The sequence below is a fragment of the Cyprinodon variegatus genome, unplaced genomic scaffold (genome assembly GCF_000732505.1).
Source record: "Cyprinodon variegatus isolate N-32 unplaced genomic scaffold, C_variegatus-1.0 Scaffold512, whole genome shotgun sequence".
Classification (NCBI taxonomy): domain Eukaryota; kingdom Metazoa; phylum Chordata; class Actinopteri; order Cyprinodontiformes; family Cyprinodontidae; genus Cyprinodon; species Cyprinodon variegatus.
This window is the reverse complement of record NW_015150965.1, coordinates 557,695-577,238: the sequence shown is the minus strand read 5'-3', so window position 1 is coordinate 577,238 and position 19,544 is coordinate 557,695. Positions and strand designations below refer to the sequence as shown.

Genomic DNA, 19,544 nt, shown 5'->3' with positions numbered 1-19,544 from the left:
CCCCATTTACCAATATATACCTGTGTAGAAAATCCAGGGCAACCAATCAGAGAGGCGGATTAACTGGTGTTTAATTTAATCTTAGTCTATATACAGCAGACCTGCTGTTGCCTCAGAGGCTTTCAATCAAGAACACTATTGAACAAACAAGCATTGTAAATATTGAAGAACAACACAGCCATGTTTCAGATGAAAACTGGAGGAGCTAAAATCAGGATTTGATTATTTAACTATAATGCAAGGTTGAACATCTCAGAACAATTGTCATCTTATAATGTTCCAATGAAACATGGTGTTGGCAGCATCATGCTGTGGGGATGATGTTTTTTTTAACAAGCACAGGACAAGTAGTAGTTTAAAGGGAAAAAAAAGATGGCAAGAAATGCAGGACAATCTTTTAAAAAGCCTGTTAGTGGCTGTAAGACTAAACCTCTAGAAAAAACAAATAAAGACCTGAAATATGTTGTTTTTGATTAAGGCGTTTTCCTCTCTTAGAATAGTCCAGATAAAGTTTGGACCAAAGTCTATTTTACAATTTGTGCTGGCTTAGATGCAAAAATGTGAAAAAACCTTTAGGGATTCAATACATTTGTAAGGCACTGTATGTCAGTGTCTGATATTGCATTTTTATTTTCAACTCTTTCACAGTTTATCTTACACCATTTTTTTTTTTTTACGTCTTTTCTTGTTTTTTCAAAGGGTTCTCAACAACTGAACAAATAAAACCATTAAGTAGTCTCTAACTTCTCCACAGTTGTTGGCAAAGCCCTTTGTCAACATGCACAAGTATTAGATGAGAGCTTGATAGCCTCTGGAGGCTTAATCAAGTGTCAGTTTACTGAGTGGGTGCTCCTGCAGGAGAAAGAAGAAGAAAACAAGATCCCATGGTTAAGAACGACTTTAAATGACTTGCATTATGAAGGCTTATTTACGGTCCTTTTGTGCCACATTAGAATAAAGTCGGCAGTCGTTCTGGATGCTGATGCATTACAGCCATGCTCCAAGTTATCTGGATTATTTTGCAGGCTTCTTGTGTTGCACTAGATGTATCCTTAGTGAGCCTTGGTTCATGTTTTATGAGAGGGTGCGTGCGTGTCAACATGAACATGCATGCCAGCTACACTGTGCATGTTCTACCAGATAATCTCACGTCTGGAAGAATGCACAAATGAAGGAAAATTGCTGGGTTGATTTTTGGTTTATGCATTTGAAAAAAAAAAAAAATGAACAAAAAAAACCCCACGCTGTAATTACAAACAACCGTCAATAAATTCCACACTTGCGATGTTCCCATTTGCAAGCATTCCCTCGGGCTTTCTGTGTGTGAAGGTAAAATACCGGTGAGGGTTTGTCTTTTGCACAAACTGCACTCTGCAGCATTGATGCATCTGGGACGCATATGTTCATATCAGTGGATTTGTTTGTCCATTGTTATGTGTGAGTCTGCGTGTCCATGCGTGTGTGTCAGCTCCTCTCTGAGCATGTGTGTGTGTGGATGCGGGTTTTGTAACAAAACACCCGAGGTGTCAAGAGGGACGCGGTGGGGCGATGGAAAGAAGGATGGGGCCCCGGAGAGGAGGTGTTCCTGTACCGCTGTACTGCTGTTGAAACTGTCGCTCTGAGTTTGGGCCTTTCCGTCTCACGGTTATTTCACATAATTTACTGCAGTCTGGGAGCAGGAATCCAGAGCTGAGAGCTGCGTGTTCAGCCTGGTTTGGTCATAGAGCTCAGTACTGGTTTTTGAGAATAAAAGGAGGAGAGAAAGAAGGAGGAGTTGGTTAAAAACACACCCCTGCATCCTTGCAGAGAGGAGCTCTTGATCCTGGCAAATCTCCATCATCTGTGTGCTGTCTCTGATCCTGCAGAGCTGATGTCAGAAAATGCATCTGCTCTAACTAGGAAAATCTTTAGGAACAATAAGTGGATGTGTCTGGATAGCTTTGTCCACAGAAATGAAGCAGTAGATTCAGTTGGATGAATGGGTGATGAGTTTCTAAAAAAGCTCAAACATTTTCTAATAATAATATCCATCAGTCACAGTATATAATGTTTTCAGAGTACTGGAAGAATCAGAGTAAGGTTTCTGAATGTTTTTTCCTATTATCTGCCAACTGTCTGTTTATCGTTTCTCCTCTAGACTCACACAGGGGAGAAGGAGAAGATTTGCCCTTACTGTGGACAAAAGTTCGCCAGCAACGGCACGCTCAGGGTTCACATCCGCAGCCACACAGGTCAGTCCTTAAATCTGCTCAAATGAACTTGTTCCTGAACATGGGTTTAGATGGTCCATCATCTCAACACCACATTCAATGCTCATCACAACTGACTGGTTGTTCTAAAATGCCTCAGAAAGATCATCCAGTTTAACCGTCAGGGCAGTTTGGAAGACATCCGAATGTTGGGGAGATGCAACATGTTGTAGCACTGCTTTCATCAGCCTTTGCACCCCCACAAATCTGAGCCCTGGATCTTCATCAAACTGCCTTAAACTAAAGCTACACATTCCTGTGTGTTTCCTTACCAACAGACTGGTGCAGAGGCCTGGCTCGGCCACACAGACTCTTCTTGGCTTCCATCCCCTTCTTTTTCTTTTTCTTCTCTCTGTCTCCCAGCCTGCTGCTGGCTGTCTTCTCTTTTTTCTCATTCCCACTAGTAGAGCCTTGCAAAAGTCTTCACACCCACTGAACCTTTTCCCATTTTGTCACATTATATATAAGCGATATAACAAAGGAAGATTCTGGCAGAATGTTAGGGGTTGTTGTCCTGCTGGAAGGGGATCTGCTCCATTTTCTAGTCTTTAGCCACCTCTGACAGCTAAAGTTCAAAACATACCCTCCACCTCTTAACATCTATCCTCCCCTCATTTCTAACCAGTTTGTGTCCCTGATGATGGAAACCGAACCAACTGTAATGATAGTGCTATCACCTTGTCTCACAGCGGTACACAGTCACTTGTTTTCTATCTCATCAAGCATTTAAAATGTTCCATTTTGGTTTCCTCTAACCAAAACCTTTTCATTCACACGTTTTCTCGGTCTTCTATATGATTTGGACCAAACTGAAAACAGAAAGTTTAATAGTTTTCTTTAAAAAAAAAAAGCTTCATTGTTACGGATCTTTCATAAAGTTCAGATTTGTGAACTAAATAGAGCTGCACAGCGGGGGTGCAACAATCATGCCGGGTCATCTACTTCATCAGGTTTGAATCCCGACCCATGGACCTTTGCCACACGGCTTTCGCCTTTCTCTCTGCCCTTTCAAAATAAAGGCAACAATAATGAATTGCACTGTTTTAAAAGCCCATACATAATTTTTTCATACATTAACGTTTGATTTGGTCTTTCGCATAAAACCCCTCCTAAGTAAAACTGGTGGTTGTAATGTAGAATAAGGTGGAAATATTTTAACTTATATATATATATAAAACACTTATAATAATATAATTGAACTTTATTGATCTTATATTGGAGAAATTTACCTCTGTATTTAACTCATCTCCTTGTGGAGCAGTGAGCTGCCATCATGGACGCCTGGAGAGCAATTGGGGGTTAAGGGTCTTGCTCAGAGACCCAGAGTGGCAGTCTGTGGGAACTCAGAACCTCAGAATTCCAAGCTCTATGCCCTAACATCTAGGCTGCCACTCCACGTTTTTTATATATATAAAAAAGAAAAAGGTTGTATAAATTCTTGCAAGACTGTCATTTTTTCTCCATTTTCCTGTGTTACCTTGTGAACTGTAAAGTGCCTTGAGATGACATGTGTTGTGAATTGGCACTATATAAATAACCTAAATTGAATTGAATTGAACCTTTAGTGTTGCACCGATACTGATACCGGTATCGGCAAGTTCTGACAAATAGGGCACCGATACCATTTTGAGAGCCAAAAGTTTATTCAACTATTGTCAGTCATTCCCTGTAGGCAATAAAAAGTTCTACTGGATTCACTTCCTATTAGTCTTTTTCCTGCTTCACAAAGGTAGGCAGCAGCTGGACAAAGCCATGATGGCAAATATTTTATATCCAAGTAGCATGCAGTTATTCATTAATACACGCACACATCAATTTCAACAGATGGTGACGGTATGATGTCGGTATCGGCCAATACTGCACAGCCAGGTATCGTGGCCAAAAAATGGCATCGGAGCAACACTAGTTACCTTTACAATGTCTCACTTTGATCATGTTTCGCAGCAGAGTTGTGGATAAAGCATCTGTGTGTCGCAGAGTGGACTTTATCTTAAAAAATCAACCTGATATTCTCACCAGCCTTAAGCACAGATCCACATACCTAAGTTTTCCACTGACATATAAAAGCCCATCCGACGGTCATTGCTGCTCCACATAAGACTACTGTGTCAAAGTGTGTGTGTGTGTGTTGAGTGGTGGTCCCTAACCAGCCCACCACACTTTGTCAACAGCCCCTTTTGTATCCGTGTGCGTGCCAGCCACGTATTTGTGTGTTTGCGTACATGTGTACGTGTGAAGGACAAACCAACAGAAAGAGAGAATGTATACCAGTGTGGTCCGCAGGCCGCTCTGATTGTATTTATATGGCATAAACAAAAGAGAGGAATGCTGGGGGAGGGGTGGGAGCCGAAGAGACACCTAAAAGAAAGAAAGGAGCAAACAGAGAAAAGACCACTCCAAGAAAGCATCCAGCCGGATGACCTGCAACCCCGGCTGGCTGTAAATCTGTCCTCTTGTTCTCTGGTCAGGTTCCTTTTTACTTGTTTGTTTGTTGTTTTCTATGTGAGGAGAGAAAAATAATCGTTTCCCTCACCGGGCGACAGTCTGACACCTTATTATCGGGGTGACATATATTGGCATTCAGATCATTTTACTCAGCTGCACAAATATACTACAGATGCCGTAAAAGAGTTGAATAAAGGAAAATAAACAAAACTTAAAGACACCTTTATTTCCAGCCTGACCTTAAGTAGAGGCCCTCAAATATCCCGCTCCTCTGAAAGGCAGACAGGAAAGCTTGATCTTGTTTATCTTCCTGCTTCACAGGAACAAGTCAGCATTGATTATTTACCTGCTAAACACTGAAGACTTTGTTGGGAATCCCTTGAGATTCCCTCCCCACCCCTATCACTTTACGTGAAACACTTACAGAGCTTCACCAGGAAACTCAGCAACTGATCAGGACAAAGTGTGAAACAGATTAATGAGAAATCCGAACGAACAACGCTGGCCGGCGTTGAGCTGTACAAAAGGCATGCGCTGTGTGTTTGAGTTGGATTTGGTTTCAGTTTCATTTGGTTAGTACATCATGTTGAGCTCGAACAAATTAGCTGAAGTGCCACAGACACTGGAATCTTCTGAGAAAGCAGCCGTTTTTATGAGATCACTGACAACCCATAAAATGTGAGCTGTCAAAAAGCTGGACCAAAACGTTGCGGAGCTTAGCAGTCATGATGGATGTTTCTATCATTTTCTAAATTATTCTTTCTGGCCCAGTGGCGATGCAGATATCTCCTACTCCACATCACAGCTCAGTGAGAGCAGATTTTCCCACCACGTGTGCCACGTTGTGGTGAATACCCATCGGCGGGTCGTTAAAAATGATTTTTGCCAAGGGAAATGTTGACAGAACCCAGTGACACGCTGTCATATTGACATCATAGGACATGTCATGCTGGCAGCTAGGATCAGCGTTAGCCCAAAAGCTGTGTTGCAACAAACTGGTGTGTGTTTCAGTCCATGGAAAAATGAATCCGGGGACGTTTGTATCACACATATTTGAGTCTGAGTGTCTTTGCTTACATTCAGTGTCTAAAAAGAGCATTTATAAACATATGGACTTAGGCAAGATTTGGGAAATGTTGCAGGGATTTCTGCAAACGGAGAATGCAGAAATAGAAGGCGAAGATGTCAACTGTCGAGGCTAGGATGGGTCTTTGTTGCTCAGCAGGGATGTAGGATGAATTCTCAATCAATACATATAGTGCTTTTTTATTATGAGTATTAATTTTAGTTTTTGTTACAGTATGACCCAAAACTTTAGAGATTATCACAAAACTTTTATACTATAGACCAACACAAAGTAGAGCGTAATTGTTAAAGTGAATATAAGTCTGTAGGGAGCTTGCATTAATTCCCTTTGTTATAAAGTGCTTTCTATCCTCACTTGTGTGGAAAAAGTGAAAATTAGCTTGAGCTCCACTTTAAAATGACTTTTCCACAAGCAAATTAAAGCACCGAGTGTTTCCCGGTACCTCTGGAGGAGTTGCACAGCTCTGGCCAGAGAAGACTATTAGTCATGCATCCCACATAGTTGGCCTTTATGGATACCTGGCAAGAAGAAGGCCACGATTGAAACCAAAGCCATAGAATGTCCAGTTTGCCAGTTTCACAACAGACGTATCCAAAAAGTGTAAGAAAATTCTCTGCTCAGATGAAACAAGAATGTAACCATTTAGCCTAAGCAATATGGGCCTGGTCTTCAAAGATCCCACATAAGGGGTACTCAACTGCATTGGGCAAAATCAAAAGTGCACATCTGATAAGTGTGCATGTTGATCTGCAAAGATCGCAAAGCTTTAGACGTGCAAAACCAGTCTGTGCTTTTGGAATGAGTGAATTGTGTGTGCCACCGGCAGTTTGTTGATAAATGTTACTTAGAAATATATATTCCCTATTTACTATGTTTATGCATTAGTATCTTAAAGTGCTACAAACCAAATGAAATAAATTAAAAAAAAGATGAATTATTAAAATAATAATGACCCTAAATATGATGCTTGAAATTGAAGTATAGGCATGTTCTGAACGGCCTTATTTAAAGTCCACACCTTAATTAAGAGAATCAAGTAAAAAAGTAAAAACACTACTTTTTTTTTAAGTGTGACAGTTTTTACTTTTGGCAGGAGAAGATAAAAAAACTCTGTCTCTAAACACAAAGACTTGCAGCAGTGATCAGATTTAATTAAAGTGGTTTCACAACGTATTGACTCAGCAGAATGAATACAAATGTGTGCCACACTTCTCAGAATCTTATCACAAGACATTTAAAGTAAATTTTCTCCTGTTTATTTATAATATGGTGTGAAGATTCCAATAAAATACAACAAACTTTACATTTTTAAAGTGAGAAAATGTGGAAAGTTCAAAGGGTAGGAACCCTTTTCCACAGGCTGCAATTGAGACAATTAACTGTGTAAATTTAGGTGCGTTAGGAAAATTCTTTGGATATTGAATCATCCAGTGAAAACTATTTAGCTGCAGTGAGATAAAACACAACTGATTGGGTAAAAAAGAGAGAAAAAAAACACCATTAGACCAGCTCAACAATGATCACACCAGTTTCCGCCATTTCAATGTTTTTTTCTCAGCATTAGTCAAAGCCAGATGCACGAACGGATGGAGGAAGAACACTGGAAAACACTCTCTGTGCCTGCATGTGGTTCAAAGGGTCATCTCCGACTTCAAACTGAGAAACAGTGAAACTGATTACAGAGGTTAAAAGGATACATGAGACAAAAAAATACGCCTCAGGGCCCCTGTGGTCTCCATGACAGTATGTTAGAGATTCGGTGGAAAATTTATGTTCAGAATCCATAAGCAGGCATTAAAAGTCTTCATCTTGTTACAGTTTTCCTGCAGCAGCACCTCTTCACATGTTGATCTTTCTACCAAGGTCCTGACATGTCTGAATAAAGCCATATGTGACTTAATGTAAACATTCTTTTATGTTGCATTGTTTCGCACCCAAACACAAAGTCAAAAGGTCTGAATTCCCTCCGGTACCAACCACCGAGTAATAATTACAGGCAAACCTTATATTCTGTTATTAACAGGTTGTTTACAGTAGTTTTTTTTAAATACAGGGGAAATCCCAGTGTCTGGTTTTCCTCAGACCGGGTTTGAACGAGGGCTGGCTCACTGACATTCGCTCTAAAGTGTGCCTCATCAAACCGAGGGCTATTTTAACATAAGTAAATCATTTCCATGTGAATTTTGAAATATATGTCTAATTATAGAAGTCTGCTCTAGCAGAAAAATTCTATTCTATGCATATTTTCTGCTTTGTGCTGTAGCAGGGATTGCTCTGTGGCATGAGATAAGAAGGCCTCTGTTCTTTGTCCAAATATCGGTTCCTCATGGAAGCAACATGGGAAGGAAAATTGCATTAATAATTACTTTTTTTAACTGCTTCAACCATTCTGCCTGTTATGCAGCGGATCATGTGTGTGGACCGTCGTTATAATTGTGAGAGAACTATTTATAGATTGTAATTTTTGATGTTTTGAAACGGCAAGTGAGCCTGCAACAGAACAGCTGCCCCAAAACAAGTAACATCTGGCAGAACTTTAGAGTTATTTACTCACAGATGACTTTGTTTGTCTTAGCTGTGGTCATGGTTACAATCTTCTGAAGCAAAAGCAACTTATACTGAATTATTTTCTGTTGCTTTGATGAATACGGCCGCTTTCTATGCTGAGATGCTTGATTTAAATTGAGAACTGATCTTTTTTTTCCCAGATATGCAGCAATCAGATTGTCTTGCTAAAGTCATTATACACCTTAAACGTTTTCTTTTATATAATCGTGTTACAAACTCAAACTGCAATGTATCTAAAGCCTGGCTTACACTGTACGATTTTTTGCCCTATTCAGGCTGAGTTTCCAGTTGTGTGAGAATCTGTCTATCGGGTTGACTTTTAGCCTGATCGTGCTTCGTTCTTCGTGTAGTGTACAGGGGGTAACGAAGGGCGATCAGCTACTCAGGAATCGTGAGGTCGGGAGAAGATCAAACATGTGTGATTGACCATAATAAGCAAATCGCTCAGTGGGTGTTTGCAAACAACGATACTTCTTCCTCTTCTTCCTCTCAGATGAAAACACAAAATGGAGTTCTTTCTGTAAAATTGACAATCCGTAGTAGCCACGTTTGCTCAGCCATGTCTTTGTCCAAATACGTCGTCGCCTTTTCTTTTTCAGGCATTCAGCGCAAAATTGCACAAATTGCCAAGGCAGCGCGTTTCACTCTAGTGAGCTCCATATTCCTGTTCTACTTGTTTGGTTTCGGGATAGACGAGTCTAAGAAATGCCATCCCACTTCAGAGCTGAGTCTGACATGGTTTTTAGACGTAGAGTGTGAGCAGGTAGATCGCATCAGAGCGTCGTGCTGAACATGCATCGTGAGCTGTGAACTGTCAGCTGTAGCTGCGTGCAACCATTGAAACAATCGCACTGTGTATGCCCGGCTTTAATGGATTTTATGAAATAGTATAAGGTAATAGGAAATAAATGAAGTAGCAGGAAAATGATTTTGGGTTTTTCAATATATCATTTACAAATTGTGTTTTTAACTGGAATATGCTTCGATCTAAACTGTATCTCTGGAATTTGAAGGTTTCTGCTGGAAGGTGTACATACTTCCTACTCTCATCTCTTTTGCTGCCTCTAATGTTTCCTTTTTCCAGATTCCTATATTTCAAGCCCCATGAATCTTTATAGTGAATAGCTTCTCTTTCCTCCTGAAGAAAAGCATCTCCACAAGATTACACAATTAGGATTTTGTGTGTCTATTTTAATTCTGCATATAAACCAGAAACAGTGGTATACTCTTGCAATCATAATGTTGAGGCCAAATTTGTGGAGTAGACAGCTAATAAATGTCCAGTTGGGAGCCTTCTAAGGGAAGATGGCTCCCAGCAGCCCTCCCAGCCTGTCGTAATAATTGGTTGGCGATTACCTTTGTCAGTTTTCAACTGTGCCACACACTGTCCACTTTAGAGAGACAGACTGAATGGCGTTCTGTGAGATAAAAGCTTGGATACCAAATAAATTTCTTTGTTCTTACACAATCTCTCCTTTTCTAAACTTCCCCTCAGCTCCATGTCTCACCTGTCTGCCACGTTTCTTGGTCTTCTGGACACTGTTTGTTCTCTAATAAACAAAGCCTTTTAGAGGGTGGAGAAATCTCCCAATGCCGTGACCTCAGGGGCGAAAGGTCAAGAGTGAAGTTTCTAAGATGCGCCCTTGGTTCATTAACGGCAATCCCTTATCATTTCAAACACGCTCATATCACATTACCTCCCTGGCCCCTGTCGGCATTTGGCACAGGGTTGTATAGAGGAGGATGGCGGAGGGCCGCTGTCTGCGTCAACTGGAGGAAGCCAGGAATTAATTCCTGATCGACAGCGCTAATGTCTTTCAGGCCGGAGCCCCGAAGCCACAAAGAGCTCTCCGCAACACGAACGCAGCGCGGCAGGCAAAATGACAAAGTCGACCATCTGCTAACCAGACACACAGTCGCACATGCGCACACACAAACATACGACTCACAGGTTGTGCCAAACGGATCGATTAGCAGACTAGGGGTGTGAGGGCCACAGCAGGGGGGAGATTGGGGGGATGGGGTCAAAGAGACGGTGTACAGTTTCAGCACATGCTAAATCAGTTACCAACTCCGCACACATAAAGCCCCGGCTCAGCGCTGCAGCCACCCCTCGTAATCCCCAAACAATCTGGCTCAATCTGGAGAATAAGTGGGGGGGTTTCTGGTTACAGTAACACTCAGCAGAACAGACACTCATCGTCTGACATGCTTAACAGACACCGACGCTGGAGGAACGCTACAGTTTCCAAGTAGCGTTTGTTTGTTTCCTGTCTCACTAAGAGATGGGGTTCTATTCCAAGCCTGCCGATTCAGAGGTAAACACAAGTAGTCTTGAGTGGTTTATATAAACAGGCCATATGGGAACGGCCTCCTTATTTAATATTAAATCCAATCCTTTTCTCTCCTTGCGTTTCCCAGATGAGACGCACATGTTCGGAACCAGAGGGTGTATAGGTTAAGTAGGTGAACTGGTGTGTAGAGTTGTGTTTGCAGGCTCTGTATTAAGTGACAATAACCAGCCCCTGGAAGGGATGTTCTCAAAGCCGCAGAGTACACCATCACACGGAGCCACTGCGCCATTAGTGCAGTAATGCCTTCAGCAGGACTCCCGAGGCCAACGCTGGATAACCTGATACTGGCGCACGCTACATACAACACAAGAATTACTCTCCTCTTTCTCAAAAGCACATCTGGGATTCAGATTTTGCTGTTTGTCAACAAAAAGCCTCCTGCAGGCTAGGGGACGTGCCGAGCTGTGGGGTGAAGAGGGATTCGGGACAGATTTCCAAGCTGCCCTTGTGCACATGTTTCGCTCCGTGTGATCAGACCGTATATGTCAGCGTTAACCCTCAGCACACTAACCTGAGGTTGCACGTTTTATTACCCCATGTCACTGCGGTGCTCCTCTGAAGCCCTCTTGTGGGGGATTTACGGTGGGTGGGTTTAGAAGTCGACTTGTATATCTGCTACATGACAGCTGTTGTAACTTTTCTGTTGACAGACGGGCTTTGTTGGATGTAAATAAAAAGTGCCAGGATAAACCTCTTGAACATGATTTTTTTTGCAAGCTGATCTTTGATATAAAAGTTTAAGAAACAGCCTCTGAAGTATTTTCTGTGCTGTTGGATCGACCTTTATGTTTTTATGTGTTGGACCTTATAAGAAGAAATAAAGACGGGAAAAAATCCTACAAAAACAGCCATGTTTTTAGCAGTGGAGTATTATTATATTACATATGTAATCCCATGATGGGTTTGCTGATTTAATAAGCATCTTTGCATTTTGAATCCCAAAGAAACACAGCTAATTAACCTTATTATTTAAAAGGGGAGCACATTTCCACATCAATAAAATAACTTGCTTGGCTGCTCAACATTTTGTCGCTAAAGACAGATTATAGTTGTGCAAAGCAGATGTGAGATGAAATTGTTGCAGGGAAGGATTAAACAACAATAGATTGTTGTTTTTCTGGCAAAGAAAATGTGTGTGTTAATTTTCTCATGGATATGAAATTGGTGTCTGGGACGACTTTACGCACACTCATCATGGTTCTAAAAAACATCTCTACCTTGATCTGTTTTAAACATTAAAGCTATTATGTTTTTGTAAGGCATGGTTACATTAAAATCTGATTTAATATGTTTTTTTTAAAAGATTTCATTAAATGCACATGTTTTGAGTTTATTTGTGACTTTTTCTCTAATAAGCACACTTTCAAATGTGTGTTTATGAAGACTAAAAATATGTCCCTATTACCGGTAAAATGTCCATTAAAGGTATGAAAGAGTATCTCTTTTCAAAAATTAAGTTTTCAGATCAATCAAACATCTTGCGTACGTGCCGCAATAATGTTACATAGCTTGTTTATTAGCTATTTCTTCACCATGAAGTAGTCCGCCATCAAACAAGACCCTTAGACAGAGACTTGTGTATCCTAAGGACAAAAACCCCAGACCAAATGTGAGCGGAGTGGTGTATGCAGTTCAATACAGTAAGGAATGCTCTGATCTTTACATTGGAGAAAACAAACAACCTCTCCACAAACGCATGGCCCAACACAGAAGAGCAACATGCTCTGGACAAGATTCTGCGGCACATCTACACCTTATGGACAAAGGACATTCTTTTGAGGACCAGAATGTTCACATTTTGGAAAAAGAAAATAGGTGATTTGAGAGGGGCGTGAAGGAAGCCATCTATGTTAAGAAAGAAAAAACAACCTTAAACAGAGAGGTTGGACTCAGGTCCCAGCTTTCAAAAACCTACAATGCTGCTATCTTCGCAGCCCCAGCCTCTAAACAGGAGAGCCTTGCCTATTCCGGCAGGCCGAAAATGTCCTGAAACGATCCCCCTTTCAGACAACTAGACGGGTATGGGGCATTGCAGGCTAACAAAAGAGGCCAAACGACCCCTAATTCAGGGGGTGAAGCCCTGCGTCCGTTTAAATTTCCATGTTTTCAAAACAAAAACCAGGCTTTGTTGGGCTACTGTGTAAAACCTCAGACTCAATGCTATTCCTGACATTAGAACTGAGAAAGCTTCCTGGATGGGAAGCGAAATGTCTTCAAACTTGGATGCAAAGTCCAGTAGATTGTTGAATTTTCTTTTTTTAGATAGTCCGCCATTTGAAATCCCAAAATTAGTTGTAGCAGCAGCAGCGAGAACACACCAACAAAGTGTAAATATAACTTGCACTGATATTGCAGGCAGAGACCTCTTCTTCTTATGCAGATTTCCTGCAGACTAGGTGCATCCTGGCACTTTGCTGCCTCTCTAGGTGAAATAAAATTACCAATGTAGGTACCAGATCTGCTCAGGTCCTATGCATGCCAGTGACGTATGCTATATGATTGACTGACTGTGGCTAGCTGTGTTCAGTAGGTAACAGGTTAGCCTGTTGTAGCCCGTTCAGTTGGCCATATTAGGCTACATAACTTTTAACTTTAGGTCAATGACAAGTGTTCAATTTCTACAAGTAGAATAACTGTTGTTTTCTTGGTCTAAAATGTCTATGAAAGTCAATCTTTAGGATGTTCCATTTCTCCTTCCATGCCCCGAGGTCTTAAAAACAGAATAAAACTAAGCTGAGACTTTTTTGTCAATGAAATGTAAAATTATTGCAAATATGGGTTATATGTTGAGACTGGAAGAGATTTGATTCTTAAAAAATACAATACAGTTTGTCTAAGTGGTATTGCCATATGAGGACATCATAAGAAAGGGCAGGGCCCCGAGCAGATCTGGTACCTACACCGGCGGAGGCGTTTCCAGCATAGAGAACTTTTGCGAAGGAGGGGGGCACAGACGTATGCACACAATTTAAAAATACACAAAAAATATATACAAAAAAGCCGTTGCACATATCTTACATCACATAATATTCATCTTTCATGCCCTTAAGACCCTTAATAAAGTTATAGAAAATCACATTTTTTAACCTTTTTTTCAGATTTGATAAAGTTTATTTAAATTGGTTGTCCTCCTGGTGTAGAAGCCTCGTCCATATGTTTTCTGCAGCATCAAGGTCATGCCATTAATGAAGCACTTACCTGCTTTATCCATTTATGCCCCAGCTTTGTTTAGATCATTTTCCAGTTGAACTCTCAATGGTCTCCATGCTTTATCCATCAAGTTTTTGATTTGAAATAAAAAAGAATAATGTTGATGTTCATAATTCTCAGTTATCCCAGCCAATGTGTTCTCAAACCAAACCACTATTATTGAAACTAGAGATGCACTGATGCGAGACCTGGATCGTATATCGTCTCCGATATTGGCTAATTAGCTGAATCATTGATTGGAAATTGGAGATCGAATCCTGTACACTTTGCATGGAACTGCTATTTATTTCTCTTTGCTGCTTATTTGTTAAGTAATATAAAGTAAATTTGTATCTGCCTTCACTCACATGGCAGGATACATGTATATGATACATCCATTCAAAACTTGAATCTGATCGGTATTGGATATCGGCCTAGCTGACAGATTGGATCAGAAAAAAAAACTGGATTGGTGCATCTCTAATTGAAAAACACCCACAGAATAGTGCTGCCACCACCTTACTTGATAGTTGATACAGTTTTTCTGTTGTTTCAGAGCCTCGCCATCACTCCTCTAAACATCAGAATTAGCTTTATTGCTCACATTTATGCAAACAAACAACGAATTAAACTTTGATTCCACATTGCTCTAAATGCAATGGAATTTTAAACATAAGCACATAGAATCATAAAAGCAAATTAATAAAACCTTGTTGCTACTGGTTTTGTTGGGAATGAAAATGCTATTGGTAATTAATTCAGCTGCATCCAAAATCAGAAGATGGTTAAAAAAAATAAAAAAAACTTTGTGCAAAGTGTAGCTCTGTGACTAAAGGATCATTAATCTAAATCTTTTTAGAAAGGAGACTCTTCAAACGTAGGTATTTCTTGATTTTAAAATAGCATGCTCTAGATTAGTTCAGTACGTTTATAACCACTCCAGTCTAGAAAAGGAATTTTTAAACTGTTTCCTAAAAACACTCAGATTGATATCATATTATCACCAATTCAATAAACCTCTAACCAGAACAGCCATTTCTGCAGATGGGGGCTGTCTAATTTATTATCCTTTCGACTGGGGAACTTATTTGATCATCGGTTCGGAAAGATTGAAACAACATTTTTTTTCCCCCTAAATGATTAGGTTATTTCTTTAGGGGTCAGCTTTGTGTTGCTTTAATTTCTGCACAGTTCTGTGGGTTATTACCTCCGCTCTCTTCTATAGATCAGCAATCAGCTCTTGGGACTCTTATCAGGCCAGTGGATCAGCACATAGTAAACTAATCCATGTGTCAGTGGAGAGTTTGACTGACAGCCTGTCACTTTCTCTTTGTCATCTGCAGTGTGTGCTCAGATAGGATCTATAAGGCTTAGACCAGAGTGTTTTTGATCCAGCCAGGAGAAGCCAGATCACTCCAAAACTGCTGGCCAGTTGGAGCTCAGATAGCAACCCACAGAGTGTAACCAGCACAAGCTTGAAATCCACAGTGGAAACTTGAATAGTTCTCAAACAGCGGCTCGAAGAGAATGATCCACAAAGGCAGCTTGGTCACATTCATTTTTAAGCTTTTTAGCAACACTTTTTAATAGAAGACACACAGTTATAACAGGAGTTATGCTTTATTGTGTGATTTAAATGATTGCAGATGTTTTTTCATATTTACTTCTGCATGGTCTGAAGTAGATTTTTATATTTACTCTATAAACTATAAATGTGTTTACCATATTTTTTTTGTGTGCATTTTATATATGTAATATTCACCAACATGATTTTCACATTTTAGGTGAGCGACCATACCAGTGTCCCTACTGCGACAAAGCATTCAGCAAGAACGATGGCCTGAAGATGCACATTCGGACCCATACTCGGGTACGTCTTTTCTCACCACTTATACTAACCCCCCTGTCTCCTTTGTATCATAGTCAATCGCTCAACACTACTGATAGCAAAGAGATTTAGTCACATTTGGTACAATTGTTGAATTGATTTATATTCAGTTGACTGATAGCAAGGGTGCACAACAAACAAATATTTATTAAAAAGCTTAGTGACGGTGTTGCCTGCGACATAAGAACAGTAACAACCGGGTAGATACAGAACCCCTTGTACAAGTTCCAGTTTAGATGTTAGATGAATTATCTAAAATTTAATGTTTCAAACTAATTATTTTGTTGGAAAGAAGAGTTGAACTCATGGATGTGAGGGGCGCTTTATAAGGGAAATTTCAAAGGGTGTTATTGGATGATATGAAACCTTTTTACTTTTGCAACATTAAAGAGAAAGTATATTCATGGCAGAGATCAAGGTTGGTGTAATGGGCTTTATGCACAGCTCCACTACTTCCTGAATTTAAGGTAGCTCCTTTGTTTCCTGTCTTTCATTACTGGACGAACTGATTGATCCAGGTGTGTCTGGCCAGTTACTTAGGTCATACACACTTGGATTAATCAGTGCATCCAATCATGAAAGACAGGAAACAAAGGAGCCTCCTGAAGTTCAGAAAATGGTGGAGTTGTGCATAGAGCCTATTACCAAAACAATCACTTGACCTAATATGATGAGAGTGCTTAATAAAATTCATTAAAAATACTTACATGGTGTAAGAAACATTGATTTATTAAAACTTAATGCTCAGGACCTTATTAACTTTTGAAATAACTTTTTTTTAAACTTTTTTACACATTCTATTAAACGTTGAACTTGTTAACATTTTATAACTTAGTTTACAGTAGGCAACATATCAATTCAATACAGTTTATTTATATATATATATATATATATAGCGCCAATTCACAACATGTCATCTCAAGGCACTTCACAGTTCACCAGATCATACAGTCAGATGGATTCAAAGTTTTCTGTATAAGGATAACCAGTTGATTGCATCGACTCATTGACTTGAAGGCAATCCCTCACACTAAGCATGCTTGTTGTGACAGTGGAGAGGAAAAACTTGCCCTTTACAGTAAGAAACCTCCAGCAGAACCAGGCTCAGTGTGAGCGGCCATCTGCTGAGGCCGACTGGGGTTCAAGGAGACAGAAGCAGAGATACAAATGGCAATAATGACACATCCTGAGCACCGTTGGACAACTGGTGTTATTCTATAATATGGTTGCACTCAGGTTTGAGACATAGGTGGACCTTACAGACCACATTTGACCTGATTTAGATTAAATTGGTGTTTATAATTACCAAAAATTGTAACTTGGACATGAAGGGTTAAAAATCTTAACTTTGCTTAATTATTTATTTGCAACATATTCCTTGGCCTAAAGATTTAAACTTCCATACACTGAAATAAAGCAATACAAATGGTGAGACTTTCTTTACAGGAAAATTTACACATCTGAATAAAACTCCATGTTGTCAGCGTTGCTTTGTACTCACTGACCAATGATGTTCCGGAAGCTGCAGCTTTTTCTCTCCATTTTTCATCACTAAAGTTTCAATATGATGTTCTGTCTTGGGTCAGCCTTTTAAAGATGTCTGACTTCCCATATATAGTTGTGCTTATTGATAATTTAGTTCAAAACAAATGACAGAACTGTTTAAGGTGATGGTTTGATTATATTCTTACTTTGAGCTTAGCTATTTGAACATTTTAAACTTCAAATGTTTTAGCTGCTCACTGTGGAGGTCTTCTTACACTGAGACCTGTCTGTGGACATCTGAGCACAAAGAGTAGAAAGAGTCACCCTAAAACAGATAAAACTTAGCCATAGTTACCCTACTTTTTTACCAGAATAATCGTTTGGAGTTTGAAAAGCACTTACATAGTGTCATTAACAACAAAAAACATTTAATACATTGAGTTTTGTGAACATTTTCCATCGTCAACTTGACGCTGATATTTGCAGCCTGTCAGGACAGTTCATTGAAGCGATTTGTTCTTCTTTTAATGCTGTCCAGAGTAAAGTACTTTGCTCTGCGCGTCGCAGTGTGTCAGCAGTGGAGATATCCCGCTCAGGTCGGGCTGACTCCGTAGAAACAGGCAGATGTAATTTTGTAGTGTGCTGCTGATTAAACTGACCGATGTTTTTGCCCTGAATATTCCCAGATCTGTCTTTGCTCACGTTGCTCTGAAATATGGGCTGAACAGTTACAAACAGCAGAGCCGGATGAAGTCACTGCATGTTGAGAAAAACTAATGTCATTTGGCTGAGGGAGCTGCAGCCCACCGTTAATGAACATGTGATTTCAGATGGATGAAGTTGGGGTTTCTTGTGTTTCATTCAGCAAACCACATCCCTGGAAAACTGCAATGGAACATGCCTGATGCAGATATCTGGCCTCTGGTAGTTTTTTATTGTTTAAACTTTTAAAGTTGAATGGATGTTCTCTAATCAGATGTTATGAGTTTTAAAAAGTTGTTTTAGAATTGAGATTTTTGATAGTTTGTGGAGTTAAACAACTATAAACAACATTTTAAATGGAATCATATTAAAGTTGCTTTTTTAATATTCTTTAAATGCTGATCAATTTTTTTATGGATGGATTCTGACCTTTTTTAAACTCTGACTAAATATTTATTTATCTTTAATCATCAATAAAAACAAGCTCACCTTTGCATTTTATAAATAAACTAAACATTAAACGGTATAAATAAAATCAGTGCAAGCTTACAGAGTTTTTAAAGGCATCTCTTAATGTAATGTGAACCACAGTGTACAATTTCTGTCTAGCTAAAAAGTTGATATAAGGGTCAGAATTACTGTCAAGTGATAGATTGGGAAATCCTCCATTTTTGTTGTTAATAAATTGTCCCACAAACCATTATGATAAACAACATTATTGTCATTCAAATTGAATCAATTTTGGAAATCAGGACAGTAAACAATAACGAACAAGAATGCAAATGTAATTAAGTGAGCTCACATAAATTTATTATGTGATTCATTTGTTTATTGATTACTTTCACAGTTCTTCCTATTAACTGTCCCTTAGCTTCCTTTTTCCTGTTAAAGTCCAGCTCCTTGTGGAGGCAGCCTGAGGGAACAGTTCCATAGGTCTCTGTTGGAAATATTTTCTTATTGTCAGGACTTAGAACTGTGGACCCAGAATTTCAAGCAGGTAGACAGATGTGACTCACAAAGGCCTTTCGCTGGCTGGAATCTCTGCAGAGGGGTAAACTCACTTTAGTGACCAAGTAAATCCGACAGAGGAAGATTACGAGGGTGTGAGTCACTAACCTTGTTTTAAAGCTCAGTCCGTGCCCAGAAGAAGAAGTGGAATGCACACGGTGAACGTCGCCCAGCGAGTTCCAGGAGCCAAAGCCAAGAAGGCTGCTGAACTGGCTGACGAGCAGAAGCAAGCAGATGAAGGAAGGCAGGAGTTCCCAGAAGGTGAAGCCAAAGTCGATGTGGAAGAGGTTCACAGGAGTCCAGGCCAGAAGATCAGAAATTGAAGAGGTCCCGAAGGGAAATCCAAATCTGGGTCAGGAGATAGATTCAGGGTCGTAAGCAGGCAGAATCCAGCAGGAGTCCGAAGACAGGTCAGGCAAACAGATCAGAACATAAACAAGCAGGTTCAGAGGTCCAAAGGGCAGAACTAGTCAGGATTAGGCAATCAGAACAACAAACATGGTACTCTAGACAACTCTCACCAAAGGCTTGGATGATCTGCCACTGATGACTGGTGGCAAGCAGCTTAA

At 40.0% G+C, this 19,544-nt stretch overlaps 1 protein-coding gene across 1 annotated transcript in view; it reads left to right on the top strand.

Annotated features, from left to right (window-relative positions):
* The window catches only part of prdm5 (PR domain containing 5), a 70,063-nt gene that overhangs the window by 37,886 nt on the left and 12,633 nt on the right, over nucleotides 1-19,544 (top strand). Inside the window, exons 13-14 of the mRNA XM_015390767.1 lie at nucleotides 2,138-2,231; nucleotides 15,677-15,762. Of these exons, the coding sequence (XP_015246253.1) occupies nucleotides 2,138-2,231; nucleotides 15,677-15,762 (180 nt within the window). The remainder of the gene's footprint in view (nucleotides 1-2,137; nucleotides 2,232-15,676; nucleotides 15,763-19,544) is intronic.